Source organism: Halictus rubicundus, chromosome 11, assembly GCF_050948215.1.
Source record: "Halictus rubicundus isolate RS-2024b chromosome 11, iyHalRubi1_principal, whole genome shotgun sequence".
In the NCBI taxonomy this organism is placed as follows: Eukaryota; Metazoa; Arthropoda; class Insecta; order Hymenoptera; family Halictidae; genus Halictus; species Halictus rubicundus.
The window spans coordinates 13836853-13858013 of record NC_135159.1 but is presented as its reverse complement, the minus strand read 5'-3'; the positions used below and the strand labels follow the sequence as shown (position 1 = coordinate 13858013).

The 21161-nt window shown below is 45.6% G+C and overlaps 1 protein-coding gene across 4 annotated transcripts in view; it reads right to left on the bottom strand.

Annotated features, from left to right (window-relative positions):
* The window catches only part of LOC143359112 (uncharacterized), a 65223-nt gene that overhangs the window by 22240 nt on the left and 21822 nt on the right, over nucleotides 1–21161 (bottom strand). For all 4 annotated transcript variants that reach the window (XM_076796799.1, XM_076796800.1, XM_076796798.1 and 1 more), the window contains one exon: nucleotides 10221–10281. In XM_076796799.1, the coding sequence (XP_076652914.1) occupies nucleotides 10221–10254 (34 nt within the window). In that variant the 5' untranslated portion in view covers nucleotides 10255–10281. The remainder of the gene's footprint in view (nucleotides 1–10220; nucleotides 10282–21161) is intronic.

Genomic DNA, 21161 nt, shown 5'->3' with positions numbered 1-21161 from the left:
CAGAAGTGATCGCCACTCGACGGAGGCCGGACATTCCACAAATAATATTTTATTATTAATTTTAACTGCGATCCGGGGCAGTCGACGTCGAACTGCAACATTCGAAGGCGGCAGGAAGTGAAATTCGATCGTTGTTAATATGTGATCGTCGAAATCCGACGCTGTCGTCTACTTTTACGACGGTTCATCGTTCCGATCGGCGTTCTCGTGACGCGCGCGGCTACGTTTCGTCGGCGCAACAGAAAATGCGCCACGATCCGAGAATACTTCTCGTGTCTCGCGGATAATCGAGAACTTCCGTTTCCTGCGGCGGCCCTCGAATAGCAATGACTTCGTTCTCGCCTCTTTCCAACTTTCTTGTGCATAATAAGCCCGGCACGCACCGCGCCGGCACGTAATCCAGAAATCCAGGGAAATGCCGCTACGAGAATTCCTTGGCTGGAAACGGAGCCGGAAGTAAGGCCAGAACACCGTTCCACGGATGCGACAGGTGTTTATTAATCATGCGGTCGCTGCATAATCCACCCAGGAACTGAACGTGCCCACGTAATTTTTGTTACGGGCGGACAAGTGAACTCATTCTACTGAGAAATCGAGAGAACGAGTCACATTTGATATTTAGGCGTTAAATTATTTTAGAATTCTGGTGGTGGGCGTGGCTTCGACCGGCGGTGGGAGTGGCCAGTCTTGCGGTGGGCGTGGACTTGAACGTCCTTGAGGAATCTATCGCTGATTATTTCAGTATTGAAACAGCATTAAAATAATAAAAAGTTTTAATCTTCCACACTCGTGGCTACTCCCACTAGACTATACAATGTAGAGCAGTGGGCGTGGCCTAGTCTTGTCGTGGGCGTGGACTTGAACGTCCTTGAGGAATCTATCGCTGATTATTTCAGTATTGAAACAGCATTAAAATAACAAAAAGTTTTAATCTTCCACACTCGTGGCAACTCCCACTAGACTACACAATGTAGAACAGTGGGCGTGGCCTGACTGCGAGGTGGGGACAAGCATCGACGTCCTTGAGCAGCCTCGCGTTTCCACCACGACTATATCACTCTCTCGATCGGCCATTCAAGTCGCTGTGCACACGCTTCGCACGCGAAATATTCCATTATTATGTATATTTCTGCACCGTGGTATTAATTACCGGGGCTCGGTTTTATGCTAATTGAAGATCCACGCTCGATTTTCTTGTCGAAGACAATGCTGGCAAGGTGAAACTCGATGGCAGAACGGATGAAAGGTCGTCGTGCGAAGTTCAGAGACGTTCGGGTGAAAGAGACCATTGTTCCCCTGGCCGGGCGGTTATTAATTAGAATTAATTAGGAAGACGAAACGAGCGGCGCGGCGTCACGCTTCCGTTCGCGTATATACTCGGCGTGTTCTCAGCGCCGCCGGTTTCAAACTGCAGCGGTGCAGTAGCGACCGATACAACCCGGCCGGTGTCCCGTAAAAGTGACCGTAAATAGACGACAAATTATGCGAAAGATGCGCCGCGACGGAAAATTGACCCAGATTCGAAGAAGGAAAGCCAATTCGCCACCGGAGAGATCTGGTTTCGTCATGATTGCCGCATTTCAATCTACGGGGGGGGGGGAGCTTTCGCGTTCCCAGTTTTACGTGCAATTACGCACGCGTATACGGTGCGCGCTTTTTTTTACGCTTCTAAATTGCCGACGTGCAATTTGATAAAAATAGGGAAAAATAGTTTTCTAAATGCCGGGGCACGGGGAGGAGGACAAACGCTCGAGATTGACCCGTGAGAAACTATTTTTCTTCAGTGGAAAAGGACGTCTCTCGAATACCAGGCCTGGGTCAGGCATTCTACAGAGAAGTGTAAAGTGGTTAGGTCTATCAATGGTCTTGGCTAGCCCAGCAACGGTTAGGTCTGTGAATGACTAGGTCCCTCAATGGTTAGATCTATCAATGCTTAGGCCTAGCAATGCTTGGGTTTATCAGTGGTTAGGTCTATCACTGATTAAGTCTATCAATGCTTGGGTCTATCAGTGGTTAGATCTATCAGTGGTTAGGTCTATCACTGATTAAGTCTATCAATGCTTAGGCCTATCAATGCTTGGGTCTATCAATGCTTGGGTCTATCAATGCTTGGGTCTATCAATGCTTGGGTCTATCAATGCTTGGGTCTATCAGTGGTTAGGTCTATCAGTGGTTAAGTCAATCAGTGCTTTAGGTGTATCAACGATCAGTCCCGTGTTAGTGACTGTTAGGTCCCCTAAAATTAGGGCCTGGGGTGTTAGGTTCGCCAGGACGGTTAGTTCTGTTTACGCTAATTTCTCATGGTTCGGTCCGATGACTATATTTTCTATACTCTTTCCAGTTTTTTTCCGTCTGTACATTTTCACCGACATACTATCAGATTTTCTCTGGGCGGCGTTTAAAATCGCGAACGCGAGTTCCGCGAGTTAGAGTGAAATCAAGGGGACAAAAATGAGTTCTCCTCTCTTTTTAGAAACGATTTATGCAACCACAGCGAACCTACACGCTCGACTAATCCGGGCGTCGTGCGCGCGCGTATCGACGGAAGAAATGGTAATTCGTAAAATCCGACAAATCGCGATCGAACGCGGTAAAATGTTGCCCCGGTATCCTGAGGAACAGGATTTCGAGCAAATGGTCCTTTCGCAACGACGAAAGCAAAAGGCTGAGCCGAGGCAACGCGTTCCCCGCGATAACACGAACGCGAGCGCATGCCGCTCTTTCGAGCGCGCTTAAGACGACATATTGAAAATAAACTACAAGATTATTATGCAATATTTTACGCGTAACGCGACGCCGAAGATCGGACGTGAAATTTACGCCGGTACTATTTATGCCGCGAGGGTCTCCCGACCTGTCCGATGTTTTACATTTTGCATATTCCACGGGGATATTTTATTGACTTGTTTTATGGATTTCTCAGTGTCACACGGAAATAGTACTTCGTCATTTGTTTATGAAACCGCGCGAACCGTGGCGCATTTATTGATTTCTAGCGACACGGAAGTTTATGATAATTTAGCCTGCAAATACTTAAAACTGGGAATGGATATGTGTAATAAATTTCTGTGGAACTCTAGCTGTGGATTGTTTGAATAGACTGACGAAGGCGTTTATGGATTCATACACTGTTCACTGGGATTTCCAATGAGCATGTTGGCACAGGTCAGCGTTTTATTCGGTTGAGAGTTAGCTTGGGTTAGGGTAGGTAGGATTAGGATATTTTTAGCAGTGGGAGATAGGATATAAAATGTCAGGCCTGCGTTAGGGCGTTATAATGCTAGACACTGTTAGGTCTACCAGGGTGCTAAAGTGTTAGGATGTTAGGGTGCTAGACTGTTAGGTACTAGGGTGCTAGTGTTAGGATGTTAGGGTGCTAGACTGTTAGGATGTTAGGGTGCTAGACTGTTAGGATGTTAGGGTGTTAGACTGTTAGCATGTTAGAGTGCTAGAATGTTAGGTATTAGGGTGCTAGACTGTTAGAATGTTAGGGTACTAAACTGTTAGGTACTAAGGTGCTAGACTGTTAGGATGTTAGGGTGCTAGACTGTTAGAATGTTAGGGTACTAAACTGTTAGGTACTAGGGTGCTAGACTGTTAGGATGATAGGGTGCTAGACTGTTAGGGTGTTAGGGTGCTAGACTGTTAGGATGTTAGGGTGCTAGACTGTTAGATACTGGGGTGCTAGACTGTTAGCATGTTAGGGTACTAAACTGTTAGGTACTAAGGTGCTAGACTGTTAGAATGTTAGGGTGCTAAACTGTTAGGTACTAGGGTGCTAGACTGTTAGGATGTTAGGGTGCTAGACTGTTAGGGTGTTAGGGTGCTAGACTCTTAGGATGTTAGGGTGCTAGACTGTTAGATACTGGGGTGCTAGACTGTTAGCATGTTAGGGTGCTAGACTGTTAGGTATTAGGGCATCGCTCTGTTAGGGTGTTAGGGTATCACAGCATTTCGCGTTAATGTAATTATCACACGGTCAAATAAAAAATGTTTCGATCACTTGTTCTGATAGAGGGGTTCACTTAGGTGTTATCATTCGAGTCTGCAGTTGTTATAATTGCCCAGGAAAAATTCTTAGCGCTTGTATCTTGCTGTTGATATTTTGTAAGCGATTTCTCGGTGCAGATTATAGCGTTCCAATGAATCTGCTCGCGCTAACGGAACCAACAGCGTTCCGGCAAGTGGCACGATCTCGCCGGAATCATTTTCCCCCGGCAAGTGCTTTCGTTTCTTTTTTCCGGCATTCCTCGCCACGGTCGGTTCACTTTATTAGCGCGCAGTGATAACAACTTCGCTTTCAACGGTTTCCATGCACTCGACGGGCGCACGAACGCGCTCGGTACAGTCTATAATTGTGCGCGACCACTTGCACGCCAGCCGGAAGCGGTGGCATAAAGAAACCGCCAAAAAATTAATTAACTTCCGCCGCGTGTCTGCAGAATTAATTATACTTCAGCAGGAGGGAGAATCGTCTCAAATATTTCGCCGTCTCATCATTGACAGGAAACCGAGTTTACCGTCACTTTGCCATTAAGGTAAACACGTTAATGCGAAACTAGTAATAATGTTTTTTTAATGAATATACCGATACAGATTTTGTTCTCGGTGGGAGTGGGGGACTGGCAGTGGGTAAGGAGGGTTTCGAGGGGTCCCAAGAAGTTAGGCTCCCATAGCGATCGAGAAAGCGTCGATCGGGAGCAAACTGGTCCGATGAAAAATCGTTCCCAGCGGATGGGAAGTGCGTGAGGCGTTATTCCTACCAATTATTCGGCAACGTGAGAGAGTGAAATTAAGATCGTGACTAGCACGCGTCTTACGTGACATCGGGAACGGGTAGAAACACGCTTCGAAAGGTCTAACCGCATCCTTGCGCCGCAGTTACGCGGTTACGTAAGGAGAAAAGTCAGACAGCCGAGCAACGGTAGGAGGACAGACACCGGTAGGAGGGAAAACCCGGCGATTTTTAAATATTTCTGCCCTGGTTGCTGCTAAATATAATCCACAGAGTCCGTGGACCAAGATACTTTCTCTATCCTTCGTTACTGCAGACTTAGGGCGCAGGTCTGATCCTTCAAAGAGGATTATCTCGGCATTCGGTTGAAATTGAGGCTTGGAGGATAGCTGGCCAGAAAGTAGACTTCAAAATGATGAAAATGTATGGTCTAACTTCCTCCTGTGATCACTCCAACAATGAGAACTAAGTCCGCAACAAGGGAAAAATTGAATGAGAACTTTACCAGCTTCGCCTTCCAAAAAGATTTATCTCGCCACCCAGTTATAATTGGAGCTTGCAGCTTAGCGAATGGGAAAGTAGAATGCGAACAGAGTGCAGAGCAGTGTAATAAAAAATTTTCCAATCCGGGAAGGGGTGCGCTGCAGCGCAGTCGTCAAACTTGCCCGTTTCACCGAGAGAGGCATTTCTGGCGTGATTTCGTTCCCTTCGTTTTAATTGAAACGCGGAAACGGTCCGGCCGTATCTTTTCGATCGTTCCAAAATATTCTTCCGCATATTTCACGCTTCGAGGCGAGCCACGCAACCTCGTTCGCCAAGAACTTTCTTCGGTTCTGCGCTTGCGACAAGGCTGCGGGGCAACGGTGTTTCTTTCCATGCGAGGCGACGCGACGCGACGCGACAGAACGGGACGGGACGGGTCGCGGCGGTGCACGCCCTCGCATCATAAACGCATTTACCGATGATTCATTTGCGACACTGTTCGCCACAGCCTGTTAGCCGATTTGCGATTCTGTACGCGTGAACTTGTCCGGCCACCTTGCCACCACGTTCGCAGTCCACGAATTCATGACCGTAGACGTGGCGTCTGACTCCTTCGACCTAACTTCTCGGATTTGGTACGCTCAAGTTAGGGGCTCAGTAGCTGTTGAGTTAGGGTCCGAAGTTCTAGGGTCTTCAGGTCTGAATTAAGATTGCCAGATTTTTCTCTGGGTCCCTAGGATTGAATTGAGGTTGCTGGATTTTTATTAGGGTCCCTAGGATTGAATAGAGGTTGCTAGATTTTTATTAGGGTCCCTAGGATTGAATTGAGGTTGCTAGATTTTTATTTGGGTCCCCAGGATTGAATGGAGGTTCTAGATTTTTTTGGGGGGGTCCCTACGATTGAACGTGGGTTACTAGATTTTTGTTGGGGTTCCTGGGATTGAGTGGAGGTTACCAGATTTTTATTAGGGTCCCTAGGATTGAATTGAGGTTGCTAGATTTTTATTTGGGTCCCTAGGATTGAATTGAGGTTGCTAGATTTTTTTTTGGAGGGGTCCCTAGGATTGAACGTAGGTTACTAGATTTTTGTTTGGGTTCCTGGGATTGAGTGGAGGTTACTAGATTTTTGTTAGGTTCCCTAGGGTTGAATTGATGTTGCTAGATTTTGATTTGAATTGAGTTACCAGGGTCCCTATGATCTGTGGGGCCTAGGATTTTATGGACCCTAGGATCTCAGGACCCTGGGATCTCTGAACCCTGGGATCCTTGGACTGCAGGACCTTGGGACACCGAGTTCTCCAAGACTTGTGGTCCTGTTTTACAGCATCGCAATGAAAACAATAAAGCCTCGGTATATTGTAACGTTGAGAAGCCTTTGGCAACTTTATGGCAGGATACAAATAAAAGAGTGTGCATATTGATATGTTTAAAGGGAGCTGTGTGACGGTTCGTGGAATGGATGCTTATGCTAAAATCGGGTTCTGTACCATCGCTAGTTACAATAAAATTCCAAACAAGTGGATGCGCCGGTCATCCCACGTGTTTCGACCGCGATGCATAAGTTTCACGGGCGGATGTCCCACGGGGCTGCATTCCATTGGTCAGCCGTAGCCGATGCAACTTCCATTTAGCTCCTACGTAAACATAAATATATGCGAACGACGGTCGCACAGAGGTGGTTTAGCGCGTTTCGCGCGGTTTTCGCTGCCGGTGGTCCAGAGACAGGGCTATTCGAGCGTGTACAGCCACGGTAATGAATACAAATGTCTTCGTTCGAGCCGGGTCCGCATTCGTAAACCTCCGTGAATCGTTTCTTTATCGATGCCCGCGCGGTGGTCGGGAACGATTTTTTATTGTACAATGCTCGAACGAAAAATAATCCCGTCGCGGTTCCCGGCCGGGGCTTTAACGGAAAATATATTAGCTCGGATAAAATCTGAGTCGAACGAATAAATTATTCGTTGTTCGCGCACGTTTCTGAATGCCCCAAGGCTCGTCTGTCTTCTCGGTATTTTTGCTCCTCTGGGCCGCCATTAAATTTTCAGCGAAACACCGCCGATTTCGTACGGATTTACTCGAAGGGTACCGGGTTGCCGCGGCGAACGCGCGGAAACGATGAATTAAAATGCATAATACGAGGGCCCGGCTAATTAAGCCAGAATAACACAGACGTCGACCGGATGGATAGACGAAAGTCACGGGCTGCATAATGCACCGCGCGAGCGCAACCGCGGCGCTCGATTTTCTGCAGCTGCATGTAATGCAATCAAGCCGTAACGACTCGGAGAAAGTGAAAAATAAGAAAAAAAAAGAAAAAAGAAGAAAAATCGGATCAGATATATACCGGAATCGAAGAATTTATAACCGAACGTTTGATATTTTGCCATTCGCCTTGAATAACAATGATCTGATCACAATAATCGACCGGCTGACGTGATACCGTGACATTTATTGATTTCCTTTATGGTTCATTAAATATGATCGATTCGAAATTAGAAACCAGATACGCCACGGTCAGCAAGGAAACACAGTGGTCGTTCACTTTCTATGGTGTCTTTCCTCAGACAATCAAATCAGTCATCTTGATTCTTATGGACATTGTGTAGCTGCAGGTGTGCTGGACCTAACCAAGGAATAATCGGACCTGACACAGATCTGACACGGATTTATTTCAGGCACGGTTTAATTGGCTTAATTTAGATTTAAATGTCGTGATATGGATCTAAGTAAACTATTGCGATCCGACCTGCCGAAACCTAACCATTATGGGTAGACTTAGCCATTCGAAGCAGACCTACCCACCCTAATTCAGACTTTACAACCCTACCAAAAATTCTGCATTTTCAATTCAAGCCTGAAGACTCTAATAAAAATATTAAAATCGTAGGGTCCCTAAAGTCCTAGGCTCTACATATCCGAGGGTCCAAGAGTCCTAGGGTGCAGAGATCCTAAGGTCCACGGATACTAGGGTCCTCAAATACTGGGGTCCACAAATCCTAGACTCCAGAAAATCCTAGGGTCCCCAAATCCTAGGCTCCAGAAAATTCTAGGGTCCACAGATCCTAGGGTCCACAGATCCTAGGGTCCCCAAATCCTAGGCTCCAGAAAAGCCTAGGGTCCCCAAATCCTAGGCTCCAGAAAATCCTAGGGTCCCCAAATCCTAGGCTCCAGAAAATTCTAGGGTCCACAGATCCTAGGGTCCACAGATCCTAGGGTCCCCAACTCCTAGGCTCCAGAAAAGCCTAGGGTCCCCAAATCCTAGGCTCCAGAAAATCCTAGGGTCCACAGATCCTAGGGTCTACAGATCCTAGGGTCGACAGATCCTAGGGTCCCCAAATCCTAGGCTCCAGAAAATCCTAGGGTCCATAGAATCCTAGGCTCCAGAAAATCCTAGGGTCCATAGAATCCTAGGCTCCAGAAAATCCTAGGGTCCCCAAATCCTAGGCTCCAGAAAATCCTAGGGTCCCCAAATCCTAGGCTCCAGAAAATCCTAGGGTCCCTAAAGTCCTGGGCTCTACATATACGAGGGTCCAAGAGTCCTAGAATGCAGAGATCTTAGGGTCCAGAAAATCCTAGGGTCCAAGAGTCCAAAGATCCTGGGGTCCAGAGCTCCTAGAGTCGAGCGCTTTCTCTGAATACTCCCAAAAAACCGTCGGCGCAATCATTCAAGCAAATTGACTGAAATGGAGTCCGGCAACGAGGACTAACGCGTACACTACTCGCAAAACGAGCTTAAGACCGCTGAATCACCGCCGTATGAAAGTAACTGCACAGATCGTGGAAATAAACCGCCAGGTCTGACCCGGCTTATAATATTCTGTAGATTTAATCGAGCTCGTCGCCGAGAGGCGAAACATCTGTATAATTGCGACATCTAGTTGTGCCTAACGTCTCCTTATTACGTAATAAAATAAACGCGAGTGTAAGCCCCTTTCGACAATATCACCTGTGTGCTATTCACTTCTGGTGATTTTTTTCTGGAATCGTCTGCGAACGAAGTTGTTATGTTTCAGTGTAATTGCACAAACGTTTCACCGTGTAGATGATACTTTTATATTCTGAACAGCCTCCCTCCCCACCGAGTCTTTGTTAATAGCAGACAGAGACTCGGCTTGATGAAATCCACGTGCCAGCAACCTGATAACAATTACACTCGCGATTCTACCTTCTGTCTTTGGAGGCCCCTCGCTCCTTCAGACGGCTCGATTCATTCGCGATGCTCGTATCGTGCTCGGCGTACGGTCCCCCGTGTTTACGTTCACGTAGGAAACACCTTGACTCGACACGAAAACCCAGTTAACACTACCATGGGCGTCTGCTGTGCAGCCATAGTCATTTCAATCGTTTCGCCAGCCAAATTGAGCACCTCAAACTTCACCAAACTCCGCAAACTTCTTTGACCAAAAATTCTTAAAAATTATATTCTTCACCGTACAATAATTTTTAAGCTTCAGGTGGCGCTAAATAGTTTTTCAAAATTTTTTCTTTCAGAAATTTAAAGGTGTTAGGTCGCAAAGTGTTTGGTTAGGTTTCACCGGGTTAGGGTTGGTTGGAGAAATGATTTTGCGAGATTAACTTCCGAACTAGTTGCACAGTGACGTAAATACTATGCGATATCGATTTTCAAAACGTCAGCTCCACATGTCACGCGCTAAGAAGCAGCATACTACTCGCCACAGGCTTCATGCACTTCTTCTTCCGCGCATTGTTTCCCCGTTCCCTCTCTCGAGGACCTTGTATGCAACGAGCGAAGTTGAGTTAGGTCAACCCCCGATTCCCGAGTGCAAGTTCCTCCTCGGTGCATTGTTCCACCGATGCACCATATTGCATCGCTTTATTCCGCGAGAAGGAGCATATGCGTGCGAAACGTGCGTGCGCCGAAGGAGGGTTCAAACTTGCTCAAAATCCCATTTTCAATCTCGACCTATGATTTCACAGTAACCATTTTTTTTCTTTTTTTAATAAATTCATAATATTTCCTCAATTACGTTGAAGTACTCACCCTGCAACAAAAATCCATGCAGCGCGAGGTTCATGGCTACCAGGTGAGCAATTCCTTCAGCCTGCAACAGAGAATATACTAATTAGGCACACTAATAGACAATACATACACTGTACAGTAACTCTACACACGATTACATTAACAATTTTACAAAATAAATAAAATATGACAGGAAGGACATAGTAGAGGCAGTTCGGATAATCGGGGTCCCACAAATTGGGTCGTACCGTTTAAACGAAAACTCCGACCGAGCTCAAATTTTTTACACAATTGCTCTATAGTATAGTACAGATACCGTAAAAAATTCAAATTTTTCTACCGGTCCATTTCGATAAAAAAAAATCGAGAAAATGGTACTCGCATCGAGAGGGACCTAGGATGCAATCTTCTTTGGAGAGAGTGTAATCGATTGCAAGAAAATTTTAATTACATGCTAGTTAGGATCCGTGCTACGAGTGGAAGGGGTTGAAGATTCAAATTTCCCGCCAGACTCGTTCTGTAGGAACGTGAAAATTTTTTTCAGTCGACAAGACCGCGCGGCTGTCGACAATGGTTCCCGCTTTTTCGCCTCCACGATCAATGATCGATGAAAACCGACCATGTGCAGGCGGTCCATGGCGGCGTACTCGAAACTACTCGTCGTCGGCCGAGGGCACAATGGCCGCGTTGCAGCGGAAATAATTCAGGTCGAGCGTGCACGTATGCCCGCGCGTAACGGTGCTCTCGGTGCGAGCACAAAACGGCGAACGCGTTTCACGGCCGGAATTATTTCTGGCACGGCGGGCGACTTTTCCCGTTTTTGTCCGCATCCTGGGGCCTTCCTCGGGCCCAATAGTTTGAGTGATGCTCGCCTCGGCCGCCGCTTTCTTTCGCCAGGGGCCCGCGATGTTCCACATCCGACAATTCGATGACACGCTACCGAACACTTGAATTTCGAAAAAATAAAAATGAGTACCATAGAAGAAATATAATTAGACACGTTTTCGAACATTCTTGAAGTCCCAGGCGGTTCGAGAATTTGTGAAATTCGATATTTTTAGTGGTGTTTGTTGTGTGGATTTAAGTATGTCAAATTTTAAGTGCAGCGAGAGGCTGGATGCACTGGCAGGTGTGGTGCGTACAGGCGTGCTCGTTGCAGAGAGGCTTTCGCTTCTTTCTGATGCACGTGAACTTCACATTATACGATCAATCGTGGATTTAAATTGATCGACGAAAGCGTGGTTACGCTTCAAATAATAATATTAAAACAGTAGGCGCTAATGGCCATGTATATTTGACCTCATAAAAATACTAAATCGTACATTTTCTACGCCAATGGTAAAAATTACACTCAAAATGGGATGCCTGAGGCGTAGAGCACATCAAATTAGGGGTAGTTTAAGTCATCAGTTCGATGAGATCAGATTTGTTTATAAAATATCTCCCTTTAAAATTGAAACTATCTTCCTTACCGTAGACAAATTACGCAAGAATTTTTATTTTGAAAATTGTGAGACCAATCGAATTGAACTTTTTTTTGCCTGAAACTAGAAGGCTCGGGCTACGTCTCCATATTTTTTTCACATCGGAAAACTAATTGTACAATACAGCCGATTTTAAGCAAAGTTTCGCTTGGTGAGATTGCATCGAGAAGTTCGTTGCTCAGGTAAATGTTTTCACGCCAACTCCGAATGTTGACAACGTGAGTGGTATAATTGTTCGCGAGGTGAGTGGTTTAATTGGTTATCGAACAGGTAGGGCGTCGTGACGAGCCTGGCTGTGCTGCAACCTTGTTGCAGCAATTACAGCAATCGCATGCGAAGGGAACAATGGGAGCTACGACAAGTACGTAAAATGGTTTCGTCGTCTATGTCGCGGTATAGTGTTGTCGCACGCCGTGAGCCACCCGGTGATACTCTTTCGCGTGGCTCATCACGAAACCCGTGGACGTACCCCCTCCTCTCCTACGATCCGGGGAACCCCGTTGTGAATACGAAATCGGGGAACACGGCCGCCATTAACGTGCGTGCAATTTGTAATCAGCTCCTCCTCTTTTGTATTACTCCGAATACCTGTCCAGGCAATTTCCAGTCAACAGAAAAATATTATTTCCTTTTCGACCTTTTTATCAAACATTTGGAAACTTTACACTACTCCTAAAGCGATTTTTATATTTTTTACTACGATGGACGTCACAATAAAAATATAAATAATGTCAGCTTTCAATAAGAAATCTGTATTTTCCCAATTTTTCTGAGGTTTTTGATTTTTTACAACCAGGATTTTCGACTTAAAAATCCGAAATAATTACAGTATCTGTGTGCATGTATGTGACATCTGTTCGATTTTTTTCGGGATTTTTGCAAATTAATGAATAGCGAAAATAGGGTAAAAATCGATTTTTCTACTTTACCCCATAACTACCCTCCAGGGCGAGTTATGGAGTTCAAATTTGACACAATTTGTTTTCTCTTGATGCCCTATCGAATGGCTGGTGGGTTGTCTCTTTTATTTTTAATTGTAAGAAAAATTGTAAAATGCTACAATTTTTCGAGTGACCATCTGTGTAGTAAATTTTATTTTTAGCAGGGAATGAAATACGGTTTGCTCCAGTTTCAAGGGCCACGTTGGGTATGAAAGTGGGTGCATCGTTTTTGCGTGACCGGTTGCCTGGTTTGGCTCTGTGGCTTTCGGGCCTGGAGATTTGAGGCTCGAACTGCATCAGGTGTTTGATTCGGAAAGAGGAGAAGGTCGTACGCACCGGCGCAGCTCGGCGTTTCTGTTTCCTTCTCGCTTTTGCATCGGCGCGGCTGTGCTCCCCCTCGCCTCAAAGACGATTTTCACCTTACGTAAAACCGGCACATCGGCCGTGACTCGTTTCCATGGCGAACGACTTTCCCCGATTCCGTATCGCGAACGTTATACACACTTTAGAAACGATCGACGCCATGTCCCCTGCAACGTTCCTCGATTATTCGCGAGACCGTAAATCGGACCACAATTAATCCGCAAATTATCCTGTGAACTCGATTCATTGCAATTTTCAATGATTCAATTAAAACTCGCACCAATTCTGTATATTTTATACTACTTTCTTTTACTCGGTCAGCATATAAACAAGAGAAAAAAAAATATTTTACAACTCACATTTCATGGATCCTTAACGATCAAGTACAAACGTACAAATTTTATAACGAGACATGAATTTTTAAAAAGTCAATGAATGGTAGGTCAAAGGTTGAAGTTTGATATTCAAGGTCATTTCAAGGACACAACCTCACAGACCCAAAAACGCATGCTTCCAAATGGGTGATCCGTCTATCCATATTGAATATATTGAAAATAAAAATTCTTTACACGCTAAAATGTATTTGAAGGAATTTAAAATTAACGTGAAAAATGATGTACACTGTTTCGCGCCTGGAAAAAATTAGGAGCGTTAATTAGGGACGCTTGTTACGGTAGATCGGTCCACGAACAGGGTCGAGACACAGAAGAAACAGTTGAAGGCAGCGTACAGTTACCATAGCGTGTCCAGTTTTTTCCACTGGAAAAACAATAGGCGGCTGCAAACCCCCTAATTTCGCAACGGCCGTTTCGCTAAACAGCCCAGCCAACGAGATACGGCCGATTTGCTCGATTCCTACACACAGCCGATTTCCACGCGGCGGAGTTCTAATTCCACGTCTGCTCGAAGGAAAGTGAATTCCAAATCGAGCACGCTCGGCGCCGGGGAGGCTCGTTTAGCATACGCTCAACTTTTGGCATTCTTCGTTTTTTCGAAAGTGGAGGACTCAAGGACGTCTGCGCGTCCGTGGAAGTCATGGGGCAACGGGTTGACGACAATAAATTCGTTTAAGTCTTCGGGTACCTGCCGACGGTCGAGTTCATCGCATTCCATCGAGCCGTCATCAGTTTCCAAAAAAAAAAGAAGAATCCCTTCAGAAAATCGAACCTCGGAAAACATACACTTCGAAACGTCTACAATCCTCCTCAAACATTTCTTACAATGTCCAATAATATTGCACTCTAAAGTTTCAACATGTATCTCTACGTCTCTAGCATAAATCAATTCACCGTTACCCCGGAGACTAATAAAAATGTATAAAAATTTTGCTATCTGCTAACAAAAATATTTTGAAAGAGTTCGAGTACCTAGTCTCACATATTTAGACAGCTGTCGCATTGCCCAAACTATATACATCTCAAGTTTCATATTAAAAAAAAAATGTTAACATGGAGCAGTTGTAAACATCCAGCAGTCATGAAACAACGCTCAAGAATTTTTTAACCAATATGTAAATCACCTGACTCGATTTGAATCTGAATTTATTCGTGTTCCAAAATCGCGGACATGTTTTTGACTTGCCAGTAATTTAATGACTAGCAATGCTCATCCACCTCTCAGGCTTTTAGTTAGGCAACCAGGTATCGCCTGCTATCGTTTCTCGGCAGGTGTCAAGGTAATACAGGTAAGAATTCGTTGTTGGATGTTCGGGCCCGGTTCGAAGGAGACACGGCGCATCCCGGACTTTCTAAACCGATCGGATCGAACGATACGATCGCCGCGAGTTTATTCCCTTTCATGGCGAGTCACGATCCGACGCGACGGCGGCATGGCTCGCTTCTTCGTTTCGAAGAAAACCATTTTCCCGGTGAACCCGCGGCAGAACTTGTTACGTTACGTTGACTAACAATCGCGCTCGTCCGGAGAGAACGGCTCTCGTTTCCGGCTTTAGATCGATCGGCCGGATATTGCCTGCGGCCTCGCGTGTCGGTCCCCGGTCGCCGATGATCTAGATCTTCTAGATCTTCGTTGTGCTCTCCGTCTCTTTCTCGGTGTCTTATATCTCGTATTCGTCGAATTCCGCTTTCGATCGAAATTTTAATAAACCGTTGTTCGACTTGTATGGAGGATGTACTGTGCGATGAGAATCGTTAAGTGTGGAGTTACTTTCGGTACGATTTTTTGCGGGAAACATAAATCACGTCACCGGCTAAACAGTGTCATAAATTCATTACGAAAGGTTACGCTTTCAGCAGTGAAAGTCGACCCTAGAATAATGTACACTACCGTATTAGAATTGTTCATTGCGGTCCAGTGCGAGACTAGCTTCGGTACTGGAGACACTGGTACAAGTCCCCGAGAATCTTTAGGAACAGGGGTCAGAAGGTGCTGAAGTCTGAGTGCCAGGAAACCAAAATCTCAGCACTTTACATAAATTCCTAGGGTCTCAGAGACTGGGGGTCCCAAAGATCTAGAGATCCCAAATTCCTAGGGTCCCAGAGTCCTAGGGTCCCAGAGTCCTGGGGGTCCCAAAGATCTAGAGATCCCAATTTCCTAGGGTCCCAGAGTCCTGGGGGTCCCAGAGATCTAGGGATCCCAAATTCCTAGGGTCCCAGAGTCCTGGGGGTCCCAGAGATCTAGGGATCCCAAATTCCTAGGGTCCCAGAGTCTTGGGGGTCCCAGAGATCTAGGGGTCCCAAATTCCTAGGGTCCCAGAGTCCTGGGAGTCCCAGAGATCTAGGGTCCCAGAGTCCTGAGGGTCCTAGAGATCTAGGGTCTCAGAGGTCTAGGGTCCCAGAGTCCTGAGGGTCCTAGAGATCTAGGGTCTCAGAGATCTAGGGTCCCAGAGATCTAGGGTTCCCAAATTCCTAGGGTCTCAGAGTCCTGGGGGTCCCAGAGATCTAGGGATCCTAAATTCCTAGGGTCCCAGAGTCCTATGATCTCGCAGTCCCAAAGCCAAATAATCCTATGATTCCATAGAACGATCATCGCGAGAGTCTATGGCCGACATTTGCACCTATATGTCTGCCACTGTTTCGTAGCAAGGCGCATTTGCATAGAGCCGATACAATACGCAAACCGAGCGGATTTCTCACGAAAATCGACAGTCGTTCGTTCACGACCGTTGGATACATACAATTTCATCCACACGATCCATCCGGCTTTCTTGCGATCTTACATAACCGGTTAATTATCGGTTCAGCGATCAGCTCTTCACTGTGGCAATAATAAACACGCTCTTACCTAATCGATGAAAATCACGATAAAACCGATTCGCCGAAAAAAGAACGAAACCAGAGTAATAGAAAAATAGTCCAACAACTAGCTACCAACTGAAAAAAAAAAATAAAAAAACATAGAACAGTCCGAACTTTCTTTCTCGAACGGAGGAACACCTGTTTCGTCTAATAGTTAGCCTCGGACAGCGTTGGCCCGCTATCGATCGAGAAGATCTTCGGGGTGCCGCGCACGGAACGAAGGTAAACGGCGAGTCGTGATCCAGTCCCTGGATCCATAAATCACGGCGAAGCGCACCTCTCGATCCGCGATCGAGGCTACGGAGAACGGAGCATTCTAGATCGCAGGATGAATGGAGCACCGGATCGTTAAGTTCATCCCCGCGAAGATCCCGAGATCGAGATCTGAACCGGAGCATTCCAGCCGGGCCGTTTCATTACGTTTTATTATTATTCTTGGGAATGTTGCTCTGCTCCACAATATTTAATAATTACACCGGTATTTATCCGGGGCTTGAATCGCGAGACCCGATTTCAGTTCCAATGTTCGTCAGCGGAATCAACGAGATCAATCTTTCGGAGCAACCGCGAACCATCGTGGGAATCGGACGATTTAGACAAAGATTAATTGATCGCACAAAGCGATCCTACGCCGGCTTTCACTTTCCATAAAATCGTCTCGAATCGAAGCGTAACGCCGATTGAAGAAGACGATCCGCGAAAGGGAACACGTTCGACTCACGTTGATACGAAAGCTGGTGTCTTCGAAACTGGCCCGCATGATTGCGTGTCGAATAAAACGAGAGTAAGTGGATCTTGCGCGCATCCCGATGCCGTTTGTGTCGCAAATATTTGCAATCGTTCGCGACGGAGCTAATCTTCCATTCACTTCGCCGTCGCAAATACCGGCCGATGTGTAGAACGTGTCATGGCGAACAGATATCAACGGAGTTTTCGTAGTTTTGTAACGTTGTAAATCATGATTGTATCACCGGTTCGGTGAAGCTGTCAACAAATGGTCGAGCATTCTGCGATTTTCATTACATTATGCTCGAGCCGGAACAGATAATACTACAGGCAAATGCCGATTCGGTTATGTAAATTGTAACACGCACACTCACACAAAACAAATCTCCGGCGAGCCAGCCGATTGCGTCTAAATAGCCGATTTGTTGATCGCCGCGCGATACCTCCTTATGGCGGGCTCGTGTTCCTCATTACACTTTCAAAATACACGAAAGCAAGCATTCGGGTAACGTCGATTACGGAAAACATTCCGTGGAATTTTTTAATTACTTGCAAGTGACGTCACAGAGCCGGAAAACATGTGGAGTTCGTTGTTAGACTCCCAGGCGTGGAATACTTAAGTCATGGATCACCAGAGTCCCGGTATTTGGGAATACTTAAGTCATGGATTACCAGAGTCCCGGTATTTGGGAATACTTGAGTCACGGACTCCCAAAACCCTACTACCTGCAAATACTTAAGTCGTGGATTACCAAAATCCTTGTGCATGAAAATACTTGAGTCATGGACTCCCACAGCACTCAGTATTTGGGAATACTTGAGTCATGGACTCCCAAAACCCAACTACCTGCAAATACTTAAGTCGTGGATTACCAAAATCCTTGTGCCTGGAAATACTTGAGTCGTGGACTACCACAGCACTCAGTATTTGGGAATACTTGAGTCATGGACTCCCAAAACCCTACTACCTGCAAATACTTAAGTCGTGGATTACCAAAATCCTTGTGCATGAAAATACTTGAGTCATGGACTCCCACAGCACTCAGTATTTGGGAATACTTGAGTCATGGACTCCCAAAACCCAACTACCTGCAAATACTTAAGTCGTGGATTACCAAAATCCTTGTGCCTGGAAATACTTGAGTCGTGGACTACCACAGCACTCAGTATTTGGGAATACTTGAGTCATGGACTCCCAAAACCCAACTACCTGTAAATACTTAAGTCATGGATTACCAAAATCCTTGTGCCTGGAAATACTTGAGTCGTGGACTACCACAGCACTCAGTATTTGGGAATACTTGAGTCATGGACTACCACAGCATCCTGTATTTGGGAATACTTGAGTCATGGACTACCACAGCATCCTGTATTTGGGAATACTTGAGTCATGGTCTCCCAGAGCCGTAGAATTTTTTAATAGCTCGACTCATGGATTCCTAGAGTTCCTGATTTTTTAATTTTTTGACTCATGGACTCCCAATGTCCTGCAAATTGTGAATACTCAATTCATGAGAGTTGCCTCCAGCTAGAAGAGAACAAGCAGGATTCCATCGTTACAAAAACCGTCTAACACGGGAAGTGGAAAGCCATCCATCATATTTAAAACACGTCTTAAATCAATCAAATCGGGTATTGCGCGACTGTTGCGTAATCCGCGGCTTGCATTAATCTCCGCAAAATAGCAATTTTCTGGCGCTGCCGTGATAAATACGTTTATTTACACTTTCAATCTCCCCGGGCACGATCGTTTTTAAACAACGTTTCCTCGGCCGATATTTTCTAACCGGTGCCAATTGGCTGAACACCGATCGCCGCCGCGCTCGATCCTTTATGGTATTACATGGCAGTACAAATTTATTTGGCAACGTGATTCAAAACACCGTAATTTATTCCGTGTGGTGGCCGCGTGAAAATCAAATGGGCGATAAATCTCGTTGCCCCGGTGTGTGCCTCCACCGCGAGGCACTTTCAAGGAATTCATTAGAATTCGTTAGAAGTGTCGCCACACGCTGTGACTACATTTGGGATGCATTTCGCTGTTTGTGAAACAAAGCGGTATTTTATTCTGCCATCAAACCATGCACACCACTACAGAAGAATGAAAATTCTTCAAGCTTCTGAAATATATAACTCATGAAAATTTCATTATTTTTTCTTTAAAAAAATCACACGTATACTTCACATACTAATAGATATGTCTGCAAAATTCCAACCCAAAAGGTGCAACAGTTTTTCCGATAAAAATTCTGAAAAATTCCTAAAAACCAGAACGCCTCCTTGACCAGTAAAAATTTTACTCGATGTGCTTTCAAAAATCGGTACGAGAGTCCCCGTTTCTAATTTGTGCGTGAAGCCATCCGCTGGCAATTTTATCGTGTTTAGGCGATCATCGAGAGCCCGAACTCTAAAAACACGTTTACACAGCCGTTCAGCAACGCCTTCACTTTCTCCTTTTCGAAAAACGTTCTCCGACGTAGCCGGGATCGTAAAAGCGGCCGGGGCCCCATGAAACTCTGAACTTCCATTACACGAACCTGTAAATTTCACTTCACGGGCGCGACTGACACGTTCGATCGTTTTATTACGTTTGCAAACGGCGTTACAGAATAATGCACGCCCACACGGGCCGTACCTAATCCGGCTCGTCCGCAGCGGACTTTATGGAATTAGACTTTTTGCTGCCAGCCTGCATTAGCATCCTTATGATTTATCACCGTTAGAAACCGGAGAGCAGTGTGCAATTAACTCGAATAAGTGACCGAAGAAATTTCCCTGCTACTCGCAATCGTTAAAATTATGAAACACACGTAATATTGAGTCAGACTCAATAACCAATATTTTTAGGGTATTGCCAATCGGATCTTTGGACTCCCAAATCCTTGAGTCCTTCCTAATTTGGAGAGCATAATGACTCGTGGATGAGTCCCTGCTGACCCGTGTTCTAATCATTCAGAAAGTATTGTTTAACATCGAAGTACTGTACCTTGCAACTTTCGTTTCAGTGTAACGCACTCTTCCCCGGGAATTCGTGTCAAGGAAAATCGATACGTCCCCGCGAGTAATCGATACTCGATTTCCGGATTGCGTACGGCAATCGAATGACACTCGAACGATTTTTCACGAGTTACCTAATCCTTGAAGCCACAGGGACAATTGAGGAAAATCGTCCGGATTTTCGTCGAAACGCATTAGCATACCGCCTCGAACGCACGAACGAGTTATGCTACCGCAATGCACTGGCTTCTTGTTTCATTCGTCGCCCAGGAACTGCAGTTCGAGCGTGTTGCGCAATCTTTATGAAAACTGGAGTGCGGCGGAAACATATGGAAGCATTGCCCGATTGCAAAATACTGCATCCCCGCTAATTAAACATTCGCGTGTCCGTGCACCGTTAGAGCCCAAGCTCTTTTTCTATAGTTTTGCTCGTACGTTTTTTCGTAACGAGGCTCCATGAACTTTGCGATGGCACTCATTCCCGGAATAGTTCTGCGAACAGCATCCCATTCGATGTTAATAGATCCCAGCTGTTCGATCCGTCCAAGATAGCTGCCGTCAACGCTTGTTCCACCGGCGAACTCGATCCTTTCCCAGTGCAGGAGAACTTCATTTTCCTTGTCGTCGATTTCGAAAGGTCTCCCGATTACTCTCGCTGATCGATTGATGCCGATCGACCCCCCCGATAAAAGAGACATTGATAGAACCGAGTCGCCCATTAAATGCGAGACTTCTTTCCTCGCCCACTCCTCGCGGAATTAAGAGGTTTTCACCTCGTATAAAACCGTCTTTAGCAAACCAATAAATTAAACGTCCATTACGTACCGCGACAAAACTTTATTTCGCTCGACCCCTTCGCCCACGATTTCCTCCGACGCTCATTAGAATTTCATTGTCGTCAATTCTCCCCTTAAAGGCGACGAGAAACTTTTGTTTTGTGTTTGGGAATACTCGGGTCATCGACTAGCGAAGACTCAATATTTGGGAATACTCGAGTCATGGATTACCAAAGACTCAATATTTGGGAATACTTGAATTACGGGCTACCAATGGCCCAATATTTGGGAATACTCGAGTCATGGACTACCAAACACTCAATATTTAGGAATACTTAAGTCATGGACTTCCGAAGACTCAATATTGGGGAATACTCGAGTCATGGACTACCAAACACTCAATATTTGGGAATAGTTA